The sequence below is a fragment of the Camponotus vicinus genome, unplaced genomic scaffold, assembly GCF_025532165.1.
Source record: "Camponotus vicinus isolate PSW18456_S1 unplaced genomic scaffold, iyCamVici1.0 SCAF_5, whole genome shotgun sequence".
Classification (NCBI taxonomy): domain Eukaryota; kingdom Metazoa; phylum Arthropoda; class Insecta; order Hymenoptera; family Formicidae; genus Camponotus; species Camponotus vicinus.
This window is the reverse complement of record NW_028141977.1, coordinates 16,771,632-16,793,495: the sequence shown is the minus strand read 5'-3', so window position 1 is coordinate 16,793,495 and position 21,864 is coordinate 16,771,632. Positions and strand designations below refer to the sequence as shown.

At 29.0% G+C, this 21,864-nt stretch overlaps 6 protein-coding genes across 10 annotated transcripts; 3 read left to right on the top strand and 3 right to left on the bottom strand.

The window, feature by feature from the left end:
- The first annotated feature begins 50 nt into the window (after positions 1-50).
- Positions 51-1,756, top strand: LOC145971378 (NFU1 iron-sulfur cluster scaffold homolog, mitochondrial). Its single transcript, XM_083098962.1, has 5 exons — positions 51-409; positions 503-577; positions 695-1,113; positions 1,193-1,296; positions 1,395-1,756. The coding sequence occupies exons 1-5, from the start codon at positions 342-344 to the stop codon at positions 1,611-1,613; spliced, it is 885 nt and encodes a 294-aa protein (XP_082955088.1). The 5' UTR covers positions 51-341; the 3' UTR covers positions 1,614-1,756.
- Rack1 (Receptor of activated protein kinase C 1) lies at positions 1,753-3,724 on the bottom strand. Its single transcript, XM_083098961.1, has 5 exons — positions 3,489-3,724; positions 3,020-3,228; positions 2,489-2,695; positions 2,174-2,284; positions 1,753-2,105 (listed from the first exon to the last, which is right to left on the bottom strand). The coding sequence occupies exons 1-5, from the start codon at positions 3,595-3,597 to the stop codon at positions 1,788-1,790; spliced, it is 954 nt and encodes a 317-aa protein (XP_082955087.1). The 5' UTR covers positions 3,598-3,724; the 3' UTR covers positions 1,753-1,787.
- A 1,044-nt stretch (positions 3,725-4,768) lies between these two features.
- On the top strand, positions 4,769-8,741 carry Shc (SHC-adaptor protein). 3 transcript variants are annotated; one of them, XM_083099776.1, is made up of 11 exons: positions 4,769-5,176; positions 5,376-5,568; positions 6,181-6,251; positions 6,376-6,436; positions 6,511-6,684; positions 6,814-6,977; positions 7,061-7,287; positions 7,417-7,575; positions 7,839-7,966; positions 8,081-8,191; positions 8,413-8,741. In XM_083099776.1, the coding sequence occupies exons 2-11, from the start codon at positions 5,470-5,472 to the stop codon at positions 8,545-8,547; spliced, it is 1,329 nt and encodes a 442-aa protein (XP_082955902.1). In that variant the 5' UTR covers positions 4,769-5,176; positions 5,376-5,469; the 3' UTR covers positions 8,548-8,741. The 3 variants fall into 3 exon arrangements, with proteins under 3 accessions (XP_082955902.1, XP_082955900.1, XP_082955901.1); XM_083099774.1 differs by having other exon boundaries at positions 4,773-5,176; positions 5,468-5,568; XM_083099775.1 differs by having other exon boundaries at positions 4,774-4,972; positions 5,468-5,568.
- Positions 8,742-9,329: 588 nt separating this feature from the next.
- On the bottom strand, positions 9,330-11,105 carry Frg1 (FSHD region gene 1). The gene is made up of 5 exons (XM_083099777.1): positions 10,854-11,105; positions 10,659-10,735; positions 10,279-10,571; positions 9,726-9,925; positions 9,330-9,495 (listed from the first exon to the last, which is right to left on the bottom strand). The coding sequence occupies exons 1-5, from the start codon at positions 10,910-10,912 to the stop codon at positions 9,348-9,350; spliced, it is 777 nt and encodes a 258-aa protein (XP_082955903.1). The 5' UTR covers positions 10,913-11,105; the 3' UTR covers positions 9,330-9,347.
- Positions 11,106-11,799: 694 nt separating this feature from the next.
- On the bottom strand, positions 11,800-13,376 carry LOC145971696 (uncharacterized). 3 transcript variants are annotated; one of them, XM_083099638.1, is made up of 6 exons: positions 13,295-13,376; positions 13,006-13,076; positions 12,557-12,675; positions 12,367-12,485; positions 12,093-12,265; positions 11,800-12,007 (listed from the first exon to the last, which is right to left on the bottom strand). In XM_083099638.1, exons 2-6 carry the CDS (start codon positions 13,042-13,044, stop codon positions 11,951-11,953), a joined length of 507 nt encoding a protein of 168 aa, XP_082955764.1. In that variant the 5' UTR covers positions 13,045-13,076; positions 13,295-13,376; the 3' UTR covers positions 11,800-11,950. The 3 variants fall into 3 exon arrangements, with proteins under 3 accessions (XP_082955764.1, XP_082955765.1, XP_082955766.1); XM_083099639.1 differs by having other exon boundaries at positions 13,234-13,323; XM_083099640.1 differs by lacking the exon at positions 13,295-13,376 and adding an exon at positions 13,161-13,231.
- Positions 13,377-13,824: 448 nt separating this feature from the next.
- Positions 13,825-21,700, top strand: LOC145972320 (exportin-4). Its single transcript, XM_083100849.1, has 13 exons — positions 13,825-13,843; positions 13,941-13,992; positions 15,090-15,479; positions 15,587-15,854; positions 16,082-16,530; positions 17,115-17,373; positions 17,474-17,730; positions 17,797-18,236; positions 19,841-20,124; positions 20,246-20,421; positions 20,523-20,815; positions 21,055-21,283; positions 21,362-21,700. Exons 2-13 carry the CDS (start codon positions 13,942-13,944, stop codon positions 21,647-21,649), a joined length of 3,384 nt encoding a protein of 1,127 aa, XP_082956975.1. The 5' UTR covers positions 13,825-13,843; position 13,941; the 3' UTR covers positions 21,650-21,700.
- The last annotated feature ends 164 nt before the right edge of the window (positions 21,701-21,864 follow it).

Genomic DNA, 21,864 nt, shown 5'->3' with positions numbered 1-21,864 from the left:
TTAATTTAATTAGAGATTGTATTAGATGATCGATTAAAAAAAAATTATATCGAGCAACTCTCAGTACATATTTATTTCGCGCATGCACTCTTCATTTTATAGCAACAGAAAATCGAGTGATGTTGCGTTACTTTACATCACTGTATATGCTGCGTGTGGATGTAACTGGTTTGTTTCTGACGTGTTGTGTCAATTAACCTGAAATAGGTTTGTGAACAGGAAAGGAAAATAGCATTACTGTCTTATAGTAGACGAGAATCTAATTAGGAAGTATATGATGATACTGCTGAAAAAAATGAAATATTTTTAACAATTTGAAAGAGAGAGACAAAAACAAAATAATGGATAAAGTTTTTAAATCGATTTATGCAAGCCGACCGGCGTTGTATAAAACTCTAACGAATGAGCAGTGCGTAGTAATTTACACTTCATTATATAAACATATATATTTTGTTCTACTCTATATGTCTTTCTGTTGAATTTTATTTTCATTTTTTTTCAGAATATCGAATAAATTATCTGTAAAACGATGTGTACCTGCAGTCAATAGAATGGTAGCAACACAAGAATATTCCACGTAAGGCTTGTTATTTTGTTGCCTTTTTTGTATATATATTAAATTTAATACATGCTACAATCACATACATATTCTTTTGGATAAAACAATGTGTTTATAAGTACATAAACTTTTCAGGACTTTTCCTGCTGGTCCCAGGCACTGGTACGGTGACAGTGAAACATCAATTTCTATACTATCTTCTAAACATAGTCCTATATCCAATCAACAAAGACGTAACATGTTTATTCAGACACAAGATACACCAAATCCAAATAGTTTAAAATTTATCCCAGGAGTACCAGTATTAGGAGAAGGCTGTACAAAAGATTTTCCAAGTGCAAAAGATGCATATTGCTCGTCACTTGCTAAAATGTTATTTCGGATTGAGGGAGTGAAAGCAATATTTTTTGGGCCTGATTTTATCACAGTTACAAAACTTGATGAGGATGTAGAATGGAAATTATTGAAGCCAGAGATATTTGCAACTATAATGGATTTCTTTGCGAGTGGATTACCAATCATGGATGAGACTTCTCAACCTGCTACAGATACACGTAGAATTCATATAACTTGGCTTTTATATAAAAATATTCGAGAAAGAATAAAATATCTAATTATTATTAATTTTTATAGAAATTAATGCAGATGACGACGAAATTGTTCAGATGATAAAAGAATTGTTAGAAACACGAATACGGCCTACAGTACAAGAAGATGGTGGTGACATTGTATTTATGGCAAGTATTCTGTTCAAATTTATAGAAAAAAAAAATTTAAATACACACTTGCATCTTAACTTGTTTAAACATCTGCATTATCTTTCTTATTCGAATAGGGATTCGAAGAAGGTATTGTAAAGTTAAAGATGCAAGGGTCCTGTACAAATTGTCCAAGTTCAGCAGTAACATTAAGAAATGGGGTGCAAAATATGATGATGTTTTACATACCCGAAGTACTCGGAGTTGTACAAGTAGAAGACGAGACGGATAAAATAGCAGAAAAAGAATTCAAAAAATTTGAGCAAAAAGTAGAAGAAAAGAATCGGGATATATAGATATAATCATAGTCGTTGGCGATCTATAGACGATGATGCATCTATACTTTATCATCTTGTAAATTTATATATTGTATTCTAGATGCTCACATTGTATGTTGGAGTTAAAATATATGAATAAAGTGATATAAGTCATATGTTGATATTTGGTTTTAAACTTTTATTACAAAGTATTTATCTGCTAGTCACAGAAACTTGCCAGACACGAATAGTATTGTCGGAATATCCTGCAAACAGTGTCTGACCATCAGTGGACCATGCGAGAGATAAGCAGAGAGGAGGCTCTGCTTTACTGGTCGCCGATACAACCTCAGGTTTTAATTCCTCGACCATTTCTTTAGTCTCAAGATCCCAGATCTTGATCCATGGTCCAAATGCAGCGCACAGCCAATAACGATTCGGACTGAAACACAATGCTGTGATGATATCATTGTGATCCAAAGTATGGAGATGTTTGCCATCGTTCAAGTCCCATAGCATGGCTTTGCAATCCTATAAATAGAATAACAAGTTTTTCGGCATATTTTATGGCAAAATATAAATTAAAAATATATATATACTTTGCCGCCGGATGCGCAGAGTGATCCATCAGGTGATACCGTAACAGTATTCAGATATCCTGTATGACCGCTATGATTGATCTTTAGTCTGCAATTTGTCAAATTCCAGACCTGTAAATAAATTGTTAAATTAGTAACAAATATATTGTATAATCATAGGGAGATATATATGAGATATATATATATATATATATATCAGTCCCATATCCGCATACACTCATAGTAACATCGTGCATATTATAAAAATATCCATCATTTTTATAAAAAAAAAATTGTTCCTATATTCCATCTTCTAAATATAAGCTTTATTCTTACTTTAACAATACGGTCCCAGCCTGCCGAAACAATGATGGGGTTCGCATGATTAGGAGAGAAGCGTACACAGCTGACCCAGTCTGTATGTCCATCATCTTGAATGGTATATTTACATTCGGCTAATGTATTCCACAACTTAATTGTCTTGTCTCGTGAACCAGAGACTATTTGACGATTGTCCACAGAGAAAGCAACACTCAACACATCCTATCGATAGAAACAAACTCAAAATAATTAATAAAACTATTATTAAATTAGTTTTATCATATCAATATCGATACTTACGATACCACTGATTTAATCAGTGTTTATTTCTTCTACTTTCAATATAAAAAAAAATATTTAAAAAAAATGCTTCAGTATATTTTATATTTCCCGTTGAATTACTCTCTCATCATAAGGATAAATGAAAAAAAATTCTTTATATTACAAAACAATACTTTGTAATATGAAGGATTATTCTTTCTTTTCTCCTTATTACGAAATAAGTAAATCCATATGAATGCGTCGCGGAAGAGCGAGGAATCACACCTTGGTATGGTCTTCAAATCTTCTGGTCGTACGACCTACTGCCAGATCCCAAAGACGCAAGGTTTTATCCCACGAACCGGATAACGCGTAGTTACCATCAGATGAAAGAACCACATCACTTATGAAATGAGAATGACCGTAAAGACGTTTCTGTGGTATGCCATAGTTAGCTTCATCACGTGTCAATTTCCATACTATCAAGGTCTTGTCTAGAATGGGAAAAAAATAATAGCAAGTTAATATCTTTATCATTTTCAAGAATAGAATTTTTAAACTGTAACCAAACAAGTAATTTACAATGCAAACAGATGGAATATTACAGATGATAAGTTGTATTGCATATCCCTATTTAGCATTAATTAAAATTACGATATGAATGCGACAATTAAATTGTATTAGCAATTACAATAGCGGGAAGAAGAGCCATGAGAAAAAAAGAAGGGTGGCGTTTCCGAGCGGCATTACTTACCACGTGAAGAAGACAGAATCATGTCCGGATATTTCGGATTCGTGGCGATTTGCGTGACCCAGCCATTGTGGCCGCGAAGCGTGCCTCTCAGCTGCAGAGTTTCCGTCATTTTGACTCGTTCTCGAACACGTTATATTGCGGATGGAAACGGATTCTTTCGTGTCAACCGTGTTCGGTGAAACATTGAACGAAAAAGAGCGAACGGCGCGTCGCTGTCGTCGGCCAACGTAGGTCAATGTTCACGGATACATCAGCATACATTGATCTGCCACCTGCTATGAAAATGACGCGCTGGCTTTCTTTCTCCTTTAGGGTAGGTTTTCATTTGACGCTCAATGGCCGCATTCAGTAGACTCAACCGCTAAGTAGCAATCGAACGTGATTGGTTCCTACTTTCAGATCCGACCAATCAGCGTCGAATTACATCGGAAAATCTAGTAATGTTGCCCAACTGTTGAGTCCGCTAAATGCGGCCAATGCTCATTTTTCAGTGACAAGAAACATCACGTGACTAAGGTCCATATTCTGAATCCTCTTTTATCGATAAAAGTGCCTCTAAAAGTGGCTTATAAGCCTTCTGATTGGCTATAAGCCACTTTTAGAGGCACTTTTATCGATAAAAGAGGATTCAGAATATGGACCTAAAAATAAAGAATCTCTATTTGAAAATCTACTTTTAAGCTCGTATCACAACGTCGTATCACGCATTAAAAATTGAAAATTGAAGATTGAAATTTGACTAAGCAAAAAAAAAAGAAGCTAAAATTTCTTTCCTCTGGCTAATCAAATTTCAATTTTCAATTTTGCATGCACTGATACGGATTTTATATCTATAATGAATTTTTGTTAGCTTAATATTTATACATCTGTAACCTATCTAATATTAATTTTTTTCTACAGAAAAATCAATTTATTATATGTACTGATCGTATATAATTTATTATATGTACTATATATAAAATAATGTCAAATGGAGCGGATTTAGGATGGAGTATGGAGTTCACAATTTCGAGTTTCAATTCGTCACGGTTTCATGTCCGATACCATGTCCAGATTGTCCAGTTATGTGTATAGAGATCAGTGATTATTAATTTAATATTTTTTCCAAAAAAAGGAAAATTACGAACATGGAAGGTATAGTTGAAAGAGAAAAACAGATATATATTTCATTGATTGAGATTAATTAGTATATGCATTGTCAGATTCAACTGATCGGATAAAATATTTTGTACGATGTGTGTGCGCATAAGATGGTGTCGAGATAGTTGATTTGCTGTGGTGTGAACGCTACCATTGAGTAGTACGCCAGTTTACATTCACGTTTATGGTATATGTAATATACATCAATGATCCATCTCATCAACTCGATAGACGTCAGAATAATCGGTGACAAGTCGAAGACAAAAGTCCAAAGATTCCTCGTGCAATGAGCAGCGCGTCATTGTTGGATCACGAATAAATGATTCAGTAATCATTCGCGTTAGGTACGATTTCACTCAATAGAGTATATTAATGTGGACGAACTCATCTGACGTTAACAGTTTGAATGTCTTGACATTTTGGGCGTGATGGGTACAAGGAAATTTGCATATGTGTTACTTCCTCGTGGTAATTTTCGGATCGTGATATGATTAAAGAGAGAAAAAGATCTCCCATTTGTTTTTAATATATACGTATATATATCAAAGGTATATAAAAATAATTATTAAATTGAAGAATGTTATAAACTAAAAATAAAACTAATGTATTATAATGCAAAGCTATGATGATTAATGCATACTTTAATTTGCTCGTGTGATTTTGAAAGTTGTTACATTGAAAATTGTTGAGTATTATATTTTTTTCTATTCATAAATAAGTAAACATTAATTCTGATAAAATTTGTAGTGAATATTTATATATACATAGTGGAATTGTTAATGTATACTTTAAAAGAAGTTTATATACCGATAACACACATTTCCAATGTGTTAATTTAGCAATGGCTGCAGGAGGTAGCAGCTTCATAAGTAAACCAGCCAGAGGTTGGTTACATCCGGATCATCTAGTAAGTAAGGAAGGGATTACTTATACAGTAAAGGTATGTCATTTATTATCTTGTTTAAGATATTCATATATTAACTAATTCCTATTTTCTTATCAACTTTTGGAATCAATGTATATCAATAGGATAATATAATCTTGTTTCATGATAAATTTTACGTTTATAAGTCTCATTTTTATTACATGCTTTTTTAGTACTTGTGTATTGTTGTATTTAAGTATATAATAAAATAATAAATAGATCAAAGTGTATCAAATGTAGAAAAATTAAAGAACAATAATATAAAAATATAGTACTGTTTAAAGTGTTTAAGTTGACACAATTTTTGGGAGTTTGTATTTTTTTTTTTTTTTTGCTTTTTCTTCTTAATATATTAAATATCTGTATCTTATCCAGCAAACATGATAAAGATGTCTTAATAACATTTTAATGATGTATAAAAACATCTTAATGACATATTAATGATGATACATCATTAATATGTCATTAAAATGTTTTTAAACATCATCATGTTTGCTGAGTTAGTAATAAAAGATAAAAGACTAATAGAACAAAAATTTGAAAAAAGAAAATATTTTGATGTAACTTAAATTGTATTAATTTTTTTTAACATTAAAAATATTCTAATTTTTCTTATAAAAATTACAGTATATTGGATGTCTTGAAGTATATACATCTATGAAAAGCTTAGATTTTGAAACACGTTCGTGTGTAGCTAAGTAAGTCGTCATCTAGTATAGTTAAGTCATCATCTAGTATAGTTATAGTTTTTATTATTAGATTATATTGCACTATTAGACTCAGATATATTTTTAAACATCAATAAACATCTTTTATTTCTAGAGAATGTATAAACAGAGTTTGCGAAGCTGCTGGATTAAAATCTGCTGACAAAAAGAGAAGGGTACTATATCATTCAAAGATATTATATATTTACAGATGTTTATATATCTATATATAATTTTCTCTTCTTTCTAGGTTGATAGAAAAGTGTTAAGAGCAATAGCAGATAAACCTCGTATGGAACACACTGCTGCTACTGTTAATTTAACTATTAGCAGTTGTAGTTTATCTTTAACAAATATTGAAAATGGACATATTATTGCTAAACATGACATGCCACGCATATCTTTTGCTTCAGGTGGTGATACGGTAAATTATTTGTACTGTGTATTTTATATACTTTAGTCTGTGGCAGACATTTCACTGTGATATAAATATTAGTTATTATATTTCTTGCTTTTATCTCTTATTAGAATTGAATCTTATAATGTATAATAGGAAATACTGGATTTTGTTGCATATGTGGCTAAAAATATGCAAGAGTGGCGAGCATGTTATGTGCTTGAATGTGCAGGTGGTTTAGCACAGGATGTTATATCCACTATTGGACAAGCATTCGAGCTTAGGTTCAAAGAATTTCTTACAAAACCAAGTTCTTTGCAGTAAGTTTCTGTAAATGCATTAACATAAGGTTAAAGTTACAATAATTTTCACTTGTTTAATCACTTTATGTATCTGTTTATAGTCCTGTACTAAATGGTGTCCGAGAAGCAGATAGAGATTATTACAATGATCTACCAGGCAAAGTACCACCTGACATTGGCCCACCACCGGTACCACCTTTACCTACTACTACATCTACACTGCCTAATCTGAAGCATCATCAAAATCATACATCACGCATTCACGCACAAAATACCGCTATGGATTTATTTTCCTCTGCCACTGATAGACAGCACCAGGAGTGGGCAGGCAATATTTTTTATAAAATAATTTTTTTATATAGAAATATACTACAAATTATATATTTATATAGAATTTAATTTTTATATAATTTTCTTTTATATAATATTTCTTCTATTTTAATCGTTTTAATCACAGAAACTGGGAATCTAATTGATTTGAACTCGGATGGTACTATATCCTCTGCAACAAATCTAAATACAATGCCTGAACACAATTATGTTAATGATAGTGTCATAGCTGCAAACAGAGATAATCACCGTGATCCAGCATCACTTTTTGATGTTTTTGATATGCGTAAGAATTTGTATTATCTTGAGCTTTTAATGAAGATTTATAATTTATTGCCAATTTATAAAATTCTCGCAAAATAATGCTGACCCATAGATCTCTGATCTTTTTTTTTTCTTTTTTTTACATATGTCACATATAAAGATTTTAAATATGTGTTTTATGAAAAGATTTCTAATTTTATATGCAAAATTTCTGCTTTTAATGATCTCGCTTTATATTTGTTCACAATTTTTACTCATGGCAAACTTTTTATTTATAAATTCTAGAGCCCTTCAGTTCTGCAATATCGGATATGAATAGACTAAGTCCTCGATCACAAAAACAACAATTAAAGCAAGAAATATGGTTTCATGGAAGTGTTAGTCGATCCGAAGCGGAATCTATGCTTACTAGAGTAAATATATTTATTATGTGTGTGTGTGTGTGTGTGTGTGTGCATGTGTATAAAGATTATATTATTTAATATAAATTATTATCTTTGCAATTGCTTCATGTTTTATTCTTTAAGGATGGTGACTTTCTGGTTCGAGAATCACAAGGTTCTCCTGGTCAATATGTTTTGACTGGTATGAATAATGGTACTCCAAAACATTTATTGTTAATTGATCCTGAAGGCGTTGTAAGTATGGCATAAAATAAAATTTATACATAATAAGATTTGTGCTTATGTAAATAAGAGTTTGTATCTGATCAGTAGTTTCTAAAATATTTTTCAATTATGTAAGTCTTGATTTATTTAAATATTTTTATTATATCTATCTCCCTTTAAATATATGGTTTAATAAAATATTAATAGATAATGAGCATACAAAAAAAAATAGTAGAAATTTTTGGTTACAGGTTCGCACAAAAGACCGTGTATTTGATAGTGTAAGTCATCTAGTGAATCATCACTGTGACAATGTGTTGCCTATCATATCTGCTGATAGTGTTTTAGTACTGCGTTATCCTATTCCCAGGCATACAAATTACTAATTTTTGTAATAATGGCGATTAAGCATAGATTTAGCAAAGATTTTCTAAATAGTTATTTTGCATGTCTGCATGTGAGAATCTTTGGTAAATCTAGTTTCCGTGATATTTTTAAAATCAGTCACTTCATACAAAAACATATATGTATATTGTTTGTAGTATCTTTTTATTGTATAAGAATAGACGATTTATGAATATTTGTCTCTCTGTGAATCCTTATAAAATGTGCCAATCCAGCCAAAGTAATTAATAGTATTTAATTTCTGTAACTTATCAGAATCAAGCACATTCCGATTTTTTAAAACATTTTGCTTTTTTGTAATATATTTTCAATTTACATAAGAGCTATATATATTTATAAAATTTTATATAATCTAATGATATTTTAGATGTGTATCATACAATATGCTTTTTATATTGAACATATTGTTATGTGTGTAGCATTTCATCATACAAAAATAATTACAATAAATATAATTTCATGCAGTACACTCATTGGTTTTTATTTCATTAATTAAAATTTTTGTTAAAAAGGTATACATACACTAAGAGAAACTTATTAGTATTTTTTTGTAATTACATAAAACAGATACATATTTTACTATAAGCTTATATTAAGAATTTGTATTCTTTATGTACATATTGCAAAAAACAATATTTTAGATATGTAAAGATTTTTTATATTTTTTAAAAATGCAAAAGCTTTTATTTATATTTAATAAAATATTTATATCTTAAAATTACTTTAATATATTTTAATGATACCTAATAATAAATAAGACAAATTATACCATTAAAACAATTTATTTACAATAACGGTCGGCTTTCATCTTACTTCTTCTATCTAACAAAGTTTCATGTAAATTTCCTTCTATCTTTGCTCTTTCTAATTCAGAATGATCAGACTTATTTATTCTTAATTTCTTATCTTGAAACTTTTGAAACTTTCGTCTGGGAAATAAAAAATCGTTAAATATTAAAATTAAATATTAAAACTTAATATTAAAAAAATAATTTAAATCGATAATATTAAATATAATTTCAAATGTTTTGTTATAAATAGAATAAAAGAGATGACAGTGAATAATACAACAATGATGCATACTATGAAAATACTAATTAAAAAGTTGAATTTAAATAACTATCCATTATTATATAATTAATAAAAATTTTATACTTACACATAATTTATTTCAATATCTGCAAGTGAGCCTTGTTCTTCCTTTGGAATATCTTTACTAGGACTTTGAGAACGTTGTGTGATACTTCTTATAACAACAAATTCTGAGGGCCCAGCTGTTCTATTCTGACAAATTATATCATCATCATTTGTAACTGATATGAAACATCCTGTATTATTTAATATAGCGAGTTTGTCATCCTAAAAAACAATGCAATTAATATTCTTCAAAATCAAAATCTATATAAATATTTTTATACATTTAGTAAATATTTTATACAAATAAACTCATTTGTATTTTTTATTTTTTGTATATTATTAAATTAAAAAAAACCATTAAAATTATATAAATGTACTATATTAAAACTCAAATTAGATTTTAATTTTCTAATTAATAAACAATATACAGAATGGATATAGTCAAAAATGACAAAATCTGCACTAAATAATTTCTTAGATGCATGCAGAAAAATAATATAAAAAAACAATATAATTAATTTGTATAAATAATTTGTATAAATATTAATGTTTATATATGTGTATATATAAATTACTTGGAAAATTGGTTCCCACTGCTCAATCGAACCTACTGCATCATTTCGTCCAATAACAGTGCCTTTTTTATCAACACCAAGATATTTGCCATAACCTGATTTCAAAGCAATCTTAGTCTCGCTTATGGGAAATGCTGTTAAGATTTCCTCTGGTGATGGGCCTTCTCCTTCAGCATGCGGTGCACCAAGAGTAAACAATCCATTATCAAGTGCTTTCATATAAGTTTGATTTCCAATTTCTATAGCTACTGTTCCTGTGACCTCAGATATATTCTTAACCTTCCACCATCCTCCTACGATATAAATTACCATTTATATAAGCAAATGCTTTCCATTTTTTGTTCCTTATCATATAATAAAAAAATTAAATAATTAAACACCATGAATGATAGTGTCCTGATTCTCTACTGTTACTTCCTGTTCTTTTTCTTGTGTCTTAGACTTCCGCTTTTTTGATCTGAAATGGAGAAAGATATATTTAACAAAATGAGAGAAAAAAAGAAAAAAGAGAGATATGTACTTCAAATAAATTTCTTAAACAAAAGGAAATAGATGTAAATTTTTAAATATAATACCTTGATTTTTCCCCTTTCAATTTTAATTTTCCTGTCTTTACTTTTTCGTATTCTGACATTTTACTATCTTCTAAATGATTGTTGTGATACTAACTGCGTATATAACTTTAGACTCAAAGAACAAATAAAAATAAACGCGAATAAAGTGTACATACAGCACGCGTTTTTCGTTCTAGATGAACTATGAACTAGAATACTTTACTGAATAAGTATGAAAACATAGGTTGCGTTCGTTTTGACGCTTTCAGTGCTGAAAGCATCGCTCTATCTTTGTTTGATATTCAATGTGCAATAAAGACAGAACGATGCTCACAAGGCGTGAGCACAGTATAGCGTGAGCGTGCAAAGCGAACACTGCCATAAACGCAATCGCACGTAATTAGTTATCGAATAGAGAATTTTCAAAGTCTAAAAAATGTTCCTATTCGACAACCAATTGCGTGACATTATGGCTACGGTCGAGAAGACGCTGTGGATGCTTTGAAGCGTTTGATTGACCAATCAGGTTAAAAAATTCTTTACTCCGTTTGTCCTGATTGGTCAATCAAACGCTTCAAAATTCATTCTCCTGAACTTCAACTGGGATTGGTCAATTTTTTACGACTACGACCTTACAACCTTACGATACGACCAATGTAGACCCGGCTTTACTGCTTACGTCTTACGTGCTTATGGAATTTTATGTGTGAAGGCCATAACTCTTTTATATACGCTGAAAAACGCCTTGTAAATGCACCATACATAATAAAACATTCCTAATTACTGACAAAATAGTTAAAAAAAAAAATTAGCTTATATATGAACTAGAATTATGAAAATCTACATTGGATGGAATATTTGATTACCAGAAATAAAAGAATCTTAGATCTCAGAATCAAAATCGATTATTTTCACGCATTAATAATTAGAATTAAATTATGTAAATGGGGTAAAAAAGACATTGCTATATAAGAAATTAATACTTTTAATAAATGCTATACAAAAAATTTATACTTTTAATTATTATTATTAGTATAAAATTATATTAAAATATATCACTCTTTCTCTCTCTCTCTTGTTATGACTTTTAATTAGGAAATCCAAAGAGTTAACTTAAATCAAAGAGTATCGTCATTTAATAAGTTATTTATATCATCTTTAGTTCCAATCTCCTCCTGCAATAAAGTACATAATACAAAACATTTAGAGTAATAACTATATAATGCTAAATATACTAGTATAATATCCAAACAATATTACCTGTAGTATTTCAACTAATGTTTTTGTCTCATCTAACATCTCTTTATATTCACGATTTTCTTCTTTTAATTTTTCAATGCGTTGTCTTAATGTTTTATTTTCTTCTAAAGTATCCGCAAGGGCCACTCTTCGTCTTTCAGCCAAAAGTTGCCAATAGTTTTCACTAGGATTAGCTAAGTCAAACGAAATAAATATTTTAATAACCCTTTCTTACAATATTTTACAATTTGCATGAGAAATATGCAATAGATTGAGACAAATATTTTCAACACACCTGTGGATGTTAAATCCTCAGGCTCAATCATTAACTTTTCCTCTCTTACAGTCTGGATAGCTTTGTTCTCACTTGTTACTTTTTTGTTTTTAGTATCTTTTTTTGTTTTCGCCATATTTCTAATATATAAATAAGTCAGTATCAATTCCTATAAAATATTTTTTCATATAATATTTTTAAAGTAACTCACCCTTTTGTCTTTTCTTTTAATTGTTCTTGTTTGGTAGATCTAAAAACTTTATCACCACCAACTAATATTTCCTTGTTAGTTGCTGCTGGTTGCAATATTTGTAAAGGTTTTCTGGTCTCCTATTTTATTAAAAAAAGAATTATAAGAAAGAGAATATAAACATTCTTCTAGACAAACTTATGCTCTATCTATTTTCTATTTATATTTTATTCGCATTAATATCACTATTTCTCTTTTCTTACTTTTCATATATTAATATATATATTACTTTTTATTTACTTCAAACATAGTATATGAATATATATCATATATAATAACATTTTCTCTCAATAAATTTACATATTATTATCAAATAATCTTTAAACAAATAATTTTATGGAACTACTTATGTGAAACTAATTATCACATTTCTTAAATTTCTAAAATATAAAAGGGAAATATGTGCTAACTTTATGGGCGATGATCTCGATGTTAGTGATAGATTCCATTCTTATCCAATTTCAATAATCCAACAGAAAATCTGGAAAGATATCGCGTTTATCAATACACTAAGGTCAAATGCGTTGTTTTATTTATGATTTTATGGAATATTATATAACAATACAAGTCAGGTCAGGTGTGTCGTTTGAACAAATTCTTAATTGAAAATAATCACACGATCGAGATTAAACGCTTACGTATTGTATACTTCTATTATTTTCTCAAGCTCAAATCGTATTCGTTCGTTAATTCACGTACCTACACATGACCTGTTGACTTGGCTGACGAAAAACAGCGGGAATAACGAAGTGAAACAACTACACGCATGCGCAGCGAAAACTTAACCATTGATAATACAAATATATGATGGCATCAAAAGTGAATATATTTATTACCCTGATAATATTTATTACCCCAAATTGGACAAAAGGAGCCAAGATTTTTGCTTACAATTAGTGTTTTTTTTTTCATTATATTAAGCGCGATTGACCAATCAATGGATTTTATATGCAATTGGACTCACATCCTCGGTTTTCATGGGTGACACTCAATTGACCACGTTGCTAATTGGCCAATTCAAAATAGGACTCTCTGATTGGTCAACCGTTGCTGGTTACCCTAGGCACAGATCGATATAATTGGCTGAGGTCAATCGCAATGTGGTCAAACGAGGCACTCCCGTTTTCATTCTTGCGATTAGTCCTAGTCTAGTCATTTTTTACATCCATGGTAACAATTCATGAAAAGTTCACACCTCTACGAAAATCACCAGCATACCTAACTTCAGATGTGACGCTGAGTGTAGGTGTAGGTAGAGTTGTGAAACATTTTCATATAAATATAGTATTATCCGTGTTTATATCTTTGATTAATTGAATTAAAAAAATAAATACATCTTATCTAGAATGGCACAGGAAGTGCTGAGGGAATTGGAAGCCGCGGCACAAGTCGTTTTGGTGAGTCGAGTTATCAAAATTTCTCTTTTCATTTTTTCTTTCTTTTTCTTAAATAGATTATTATAACCCTAGACGAATTTATTTTTTCGAGAAATATAAACAACTTTTGGGATCAATAAAAATCGATAATGAATATAAAAGTAATTTTTTCGAGTAAAAGAAGCAAAAATATTCGTTAAACATTTTATAGATAAACGAAAGAAAGAACATGTTGCTTGTTGGTTTTTATAAAATCTATAACGAATATTCTAATAAATACAAATTTATAACGTTAAATATCAATGCAAATTTATAATATTATCACAAGTCAAATTACAATTCATTAACAAAAAGCATTACTCTGTCTCTGTATTTTTCTAGTATCCAAAATTATTTATATTTACAAACTATTATTTGAGGGTTAAGATTTTTGTGTCATGGAATCCAGTTTTTAGATATTTTCTAATAGAAGAGAAAAACAAAGCAAAATGCTGATTTAAAAGCTTTTCAAAATTCAATAAATAATGCATATATATGTCATGTGCAGCAAAGCAAAACAACTGTTCCAATAGTATTTGACTGTCATGTTATGTAATTTCTTATACATTTATAATTTCAAAGAAGCATAATCTATCCTATAAAAAAAGAACTTATTAATTATTAAAGCAATACATAATATTAAATTTTCTTCAACTCGATACATTCAAAGTTGTCATACATATATAATAAATAGAACAGTAGTAAGCAGCAAAAATAATCGTTTCTCAAACAAAAGCTGTAGAAATTTAATAAGTTATTTATTAAAGTTATATAAATATATTTTAATGTATATAAATCTTTTATGTACATGTGTATAATTATCTCTTAAATATACAAATTGCTTTTAATATTTATAATATTTTATATAAGCTATCTATGCTGGACAGATTTCTTAAATCTAATTATATGTGTGATATAGCCATATGTTACAAATTTCACAAAAATTATGAGAAAAACTTATATTTGCAATATTTCGTAACATTGATATAGTTAAATATATTAACCAGCTTGTTTAATGTTTCTGTGTTACATTTTTTCTTTTTACATGTTATTTTTATATACATATGCTTTACTTTTAGGCACCTCCAAATTTAATTTCAACAGAGCAACGTCAATCTGCAGAAGCTGTCTTTTTAAATTTTCGTAAAACAAGGTTACCTTATCAGCTGTGTCGTCAAATTTTAGAATTAAGTACTGTAGATTATGTACTATTTGAAACAGCTGGTTTGATAAAGACAGCTCTGATACAAGAATGGCCTACTCTAATAGAATCTGACATTTCTTCATTGAGACAATATTTGTTACACTATGTCATAAACAAACCTACTTTAGCACCATATGTTAGAGCAAGAATACTTCAAGTTATTGCAATAATAATCAAGAGAGGCAGTGTGGATGACTTTGGGCAAGAGAGAAGACAAATATTGAATGAAGTAGAATCTTTAATTAGAAATGAAGATTTGTCAAAGGTAAATATATTGAAATAAATACAGAAAAAATAAAATTGATTGCTTGTATAGCATGTAAAAGAGAAAAGAAAAAGTAAAGGGGACTAATTTCTTATTTATATTTACAGCAAATTTTGGGGTGCAATATTTTATCTACAATATTGCAAGAATATGCAACAACTGTTAAATCGTCCAATATAGGTCTCACATGGGAGGTTCATTTTAAAGAGAAGAAACAGTTTGAACTAAGCGATATGAAAAAAATTTTTAAGCTATGTATTGAAGTACTCAATGAATTAATCAAAAAAGACTTTGAAGAATCGACATTAACTTTTGTAAAGCATTTACTTTCAATTGTGGAAAGTATACTTGTTTGGGGATTTGTTGATGGAAATTATATCCTTTTTATTAATCTATTTACAATTAATATAATATAATAGAGAGAAAGAGAGAGATATGGAAAAAGTTAGATATTATATTTTAATCGACTTATATTTAATGTTTAATATTAATATTAATATAGTCTAAAAAGATTATATAATTAATTAATAATTGATGCTAGTATATTCACTGTTAAATGTGAGACACAGACTAATTGTTTATATTTCTTAACTCCATTGCACTACCCAGAAGATTACTGAATGTATGTGAAATTTATGATTTCGGAAATAATCCACCACTGAGGTTACATACACAATGGCAAGATATAATACTAGATCCAGCAGTATTAGATCTACTGTTTACATTGTATTGGAAAGTACGCAACAATCCACAATTAGCTCATCATGCTATGAATTGTCTGGTGCAATTATCAAGCTTAAGTAGAATTTTCACTACAGAGCAAACAGAACTGCAATATCTTACAAATTATATGCAACGATTCTTGAAGCTTGTATCAAATATTAATATTATCGATCAAGAGGCAAATGGAATTACAAATATTATAAAAAAGATTAATTGTTTCTTTCAAAGTTCATTAAATTCCCTTCCTGAAGATTTATTGAAGTCATTTATGGAACAAATGACAAGGCTAACATGCTTGTTCATAGAAGGTGCCACACGAGAAGAATTGGTAATTTTATTATTGCATTATTATTATTATTATTATTATTATTATTATTATTATTATTATTATTATTATTATATATAATAGAATAAGATTCCGAATTTTTAGTAGTCGAGCAATTGAAATGATTTGAAGTTTATAAATTTAAATTGATTGGATTTTTCAACCATTAAGATATTTGAGGAGAGTTTGTAAATTTGAATATAGGTAAAATAATGTAGAAAATTTTTTGTATGTGCGATGAATATTATTTTTTTGCTTGAATTTTCCTCAATATTTGAATAGCTCCGACGTTTTGGATAAATTGGATTGTAAATCGATTAAATATTTTTACCATTGATTTCGTCAACTGTTGAACTTCAAGAATTTCTCCATATTTCAAATTGTTTGACCACTGTTTAATTCCCAACTATTTAATTCATTCGAATCTGAGTCTAAATTCTGCCTATAAAAAAGATAATAAAAATACTTGTGTATCATTTGTGTGTAGTTATGTGAATATATCATAGCTACATGAAAAAAAATTATACATTATATATATTAAACATTATACATATTGAAAAAAAAATTTACTATTGTATTGTTTGTAGATGTGTGCTGATGATTGCTTATATATGGAGGCTGTGGAACGTATATTTGAGACATGGATATGTATTTTATCTACAACATATATATTTCCACCAGAATTTTGTAAGCAAAGTTCTATTCAAATATTTAACACATATCTGCGATGCCACTTGTCACCTCCGGATGGTGTAAAAGGTGTCGCTAGTAAGAATATTAATGAAGAAATAGTAGATATGGAAGAAAATGATAAAGTTAAATTTAAGGAACAGTTACAAATAGTTGGTAAGTATTCTTGCAAATTATTTGTGTATTATGCAATCTGTGCTAATTAAAACGTATTTTATTATGCGGATCTGCAATAACATGTCTGATATAATTGTAGGAAACTTTGGTAGACAAGTGCCAAATCACTCTTTACTTTTATTAGCGCAATTACTCGAAAATCGAATACTTAAATTACGCGATAATATAAATGTACTGATAGCACAAAATGGAGCTGTATCCGAACCCGCCGCTATGAATGATTTGTATGAAGATTTGCATTGGCTCGTTTTAATAGCGGGTCATGTCCTTTGTATGGAATCAGAGGGTGAAGCTGCATTAATACCTCTGGAAATTAGGCGATGCAGTATGGATCAGGTTTGTAAAAAAATTTTTTTCTGAATTAGGACGTAGTGTAATGTATCCCCCTTCTGTCTTTTTCAGTCTCGAGAGGGAAATGTCGATGTGAATCGTACATTGGAGTTTTTAGTGTCTTCGCAAAATATTCAGTCGGATATAAGCAGTCCTGCGGCCTCGATCGATCGAGTTATTCGATTAATCACATGCGTTTTTCGCTTATGCGCCTTGGAGAAAACCGTTATATCGATACATGCGGAGAATGTACTCAGTCCTGAATTGAGCAGCACGATAATATGGTTTTTACATATATGGTCGCAGAGCTACCTTTTACCGACAGAAGTTTATTATTCCGAGATAAGCACCACAATCTTGCAAGCTTTTGGTGAAGATAGTCCAGGCGCATTGTGGACAATGAATTTTCTTCTGGATAAAGTAATTTGCAATATCAACACCTTTAAAAGTGAACCAGCTGTAATTAAGGAAACTATAAAATTATTAATAACTCTTGTTGAGTCGCAAACGAAGTAAGTATAACGCACCTGTAAAACGCATTTGTACAATAATCGTATTAATAATTTGTTTAGGGACAACGATACTCTTTTTTATACAAATTAATAATTAACAAATTAAATTCTTAATGGAATTTAACTGGAATGGAAAACCTTCCAGATGGAATCCAGATGGATTTTGGATTTCGCTAAGATTTTTGCCGAATGATATTTTGTGAAAAAAAATATGGGGCACTTGTTTTTTCTGGTAGGTGCAACATATATTTGCTCACGCGCGGCAGAAATTGATTAAAAATTATGAATACATAAAAACAATAATATTAAACTTGTTTTATGTTGAATGAAAATATATTGACAAAGGATATATACCAGGTGCATCATAAGATCTGCATACATCAAAATTCAGCAGTATATAATTTGATGAATTACTATTTCCTTTAACAAAAATTCCATTAAAGATTATTCCATATTCTCCACAATTTTGAAATTTCTATTTTAGATTTTTCAGAAACTAACTTTTCAAAGTTTAAGATTCACATGTAATTAATTTGAAAATTAATTATTTCAATTAACTCGAGAATTAATTATATATAATATAAATATATAATATAATTAATAATTATTTATTATTATTTATATTGTTATTTAAAATAAAATAAAATTCATTTTGCTGGAAGCCAAAAAATATTTAATGTAAAATAAATACATAATATATTTAATGTTAAACAAATACACAATATATATTTAGATTATGGTGGATAGTAATTCTAAATTTCATCAAATAATATCTCTGAGGTATAATGCAAATCTTATAAATATACCTTGTATTTTATTCATTACATTGTATATTTAAGAAGAGGATACATTTAAGATTGAAATGTATACATTTGGACGTCAATATCTATTTAGATTATAGAATATATACAACAGAAATTAGTGAATTTTCTTGAAGCAATTAATTAGATCATCTTTTCATTTATTACGTTATTGCTTCGTGTTATCGGCTAGCGCTTTTAAATTTTATAAATTATTCAATTCTACAAATCAGATTTATAAATATTAGATTTATAATTATTTTTTAATATCAATACGAATATTTGATACGAGTACATACAATCTTTACATATCACATAAATAATATTACCTTAAAAAATTTGATAAATTTCTACATTTATAAAATAATCTTTTTGAAATCAAATTCATTAACAAGTTTCTTTTTTTAATTTCTATTGTACTCTCCTATTCCATACCATTTTTGAATCAATGTGAAATAATTATACATACTTTGTATTCACAAAAATAAAGTGCCCTAGACAAATTATCGTGCAATTTAAACGCATCACGTTTTTTTACGATTGCTTTAACAAAATCAATATTCTTTATGCAATCTTACACTTCGGAATTTTTATTCCTTTAAAGTTTATGTATATAATTGTGTTTGCAAAGAATATACCATATAATATGCTTTGTACAATTTGCATAGAGATATATAAAGACATTTGCTATATCTTGCAAAAAATTTAACGAGCTAAATGTATGTTAAAATATGTTAAAGTGATCGTTGTAATGTCGGTATTTTTGAGAAGAAATAATCTTAAATATAAAATTAATTATTTCAGAGCCTCTTGCGTATTGAAATCTGAACAGTTCAATTACATAATTGAGTTAGCTACGAGAGGACAATACGATTTTCCGCAAATTATTAAGAGAGGTTTGATGCACGCAGTAGTACAGGCCGGTACAGTGGTGCAAAATACAAGTACAGAACAGTACTATTGGTCACAAACTATAGAATCTTTGCAAAACAGATGTACACAGTTAATTTCTAGTGATAATTTTATGTCGTCTTATCATCAAGAGGAGATTAAGATACAAATCATAGATATATTGGAATCCTTTATAGGTAATTTATTATATTGATTATGAAATATTTGTGTTTATATATATAAATTTTTAAGTAATTAATGATATTTTGGATTTATATATAAAGTTGGATGCCTTTAAATGACATGTTATTTAAATAGGCATAGTACATGGTGTGCAAGGTCCGACAACAGAACCCGTATATCGATATACCTGTCCTATATTAGTCGAACTTCCAAAATTATTATCCTTGTATCATAATTATCAGAATATAGTTCAATTGATATTAGAGCTGCTCTGTGAATATACAAGGAGTATTCTATTTTATTTATCAGAGGTAAGTTGCGTGCATTGATATTTATTTATATAAGCTATCGATATAATTAACTCTTTTACTGTGGTAGTTATAATCTTAATCTATGATATTTTTCATTTTAGGCTGATAGTACACGTGTGTATGAGACTTGTTTGCAAACGATACAGACGTACGCTCGCTGTAATAGTAATCGGCTTACTGTAGATTCGACCGCGGAAGAAGATAGTTTCCAAGATATTTTGTTACTTATGCAATTATTAACTAATTTACTAAGCAAAGACATACTTAATTTTAATCATACTGAGCAAAATCAGCCTTCATCTACCATGCCTGCCGATGTTTTCTTTTACGGCTTAAATATAATCATGCCTATCATGACAATAGATTTGTTAAAATTTCCTTCGCTATGTATACAGTAAGTAAAACTAACTTATACACAACATATGCGATGTAAGAAATATTATAGCAAGAAAAAAATATATGCATGTATTAAATAGTTTTTTAAAAATTTTACTAAGAAACTCGAGTATATTATTTAAGAAATTTCAAACTTAGAATCAGTTTGCCATGCTCATTTTGTGACGTTTCTATTTTTATTACATTAGTATATATTTGTGTTAGCATATATTATTAGTTGGTTTTTTTTTTAAACAGGTATTTCAAAATGATAGCCTTTGTATGCGACATATGTCCTGAGAAAGTTTGCGGCCTATCTATCAAATTGCTGCAGCAGCTTTTAGCATCAGTGGAATTAGGTTTATATTCATTTGGCCATGAAGTAGCTGTCCTATGCTGTGATACTATTCAAGTCTTAGCAAAGCATATTTATACGGAAACTACGAAAGGGCAACCGCGCAATGACATAATGGCACCTTTTATGAATGTAAGTTTTTCAAATTAATTGAATATAATGTGTATCTTTTTTAAGTAAAATTTTGAAATATGAAATTTTACTTTTCAGTTACTGATAAGTCTCATTTTATCACATCAAATGGATTCAGATTTGATAACGAACGCCAGTATACCTCTTTATTATCTTATATGTTGCTATCAAGAGCAATATCAGCAACTTGTACAAAATATTTTATCCACCCAAACAGATCAACAAGTAGCACAGAGATTAGCAAACGCATTCACGGCATTAACCGCGAATGTAGCGTTAAATACTGAACGTATTCAAAAAGTGAAGTTTAAGGATAATTTCGAAAAATTTATCATAAATGTACAAGGATTCTTAATGATTAAATAAAATAAAACTTAAAAATGTAAATATAAAAAATAAAAAAATCTATTTAAACAATATACACATATACTTAGACATTACCGAGATATTAGCTCGTATTTTCGTTATACGTTTAACTAGCTTTTCATTATTTTTATTTGAACTAAAAGACCTATCGTAAATATAAATAAAACCGATTTGACTCAAAAGTGATTAATTTTGAAAAATTGTTTTTTTTCCAA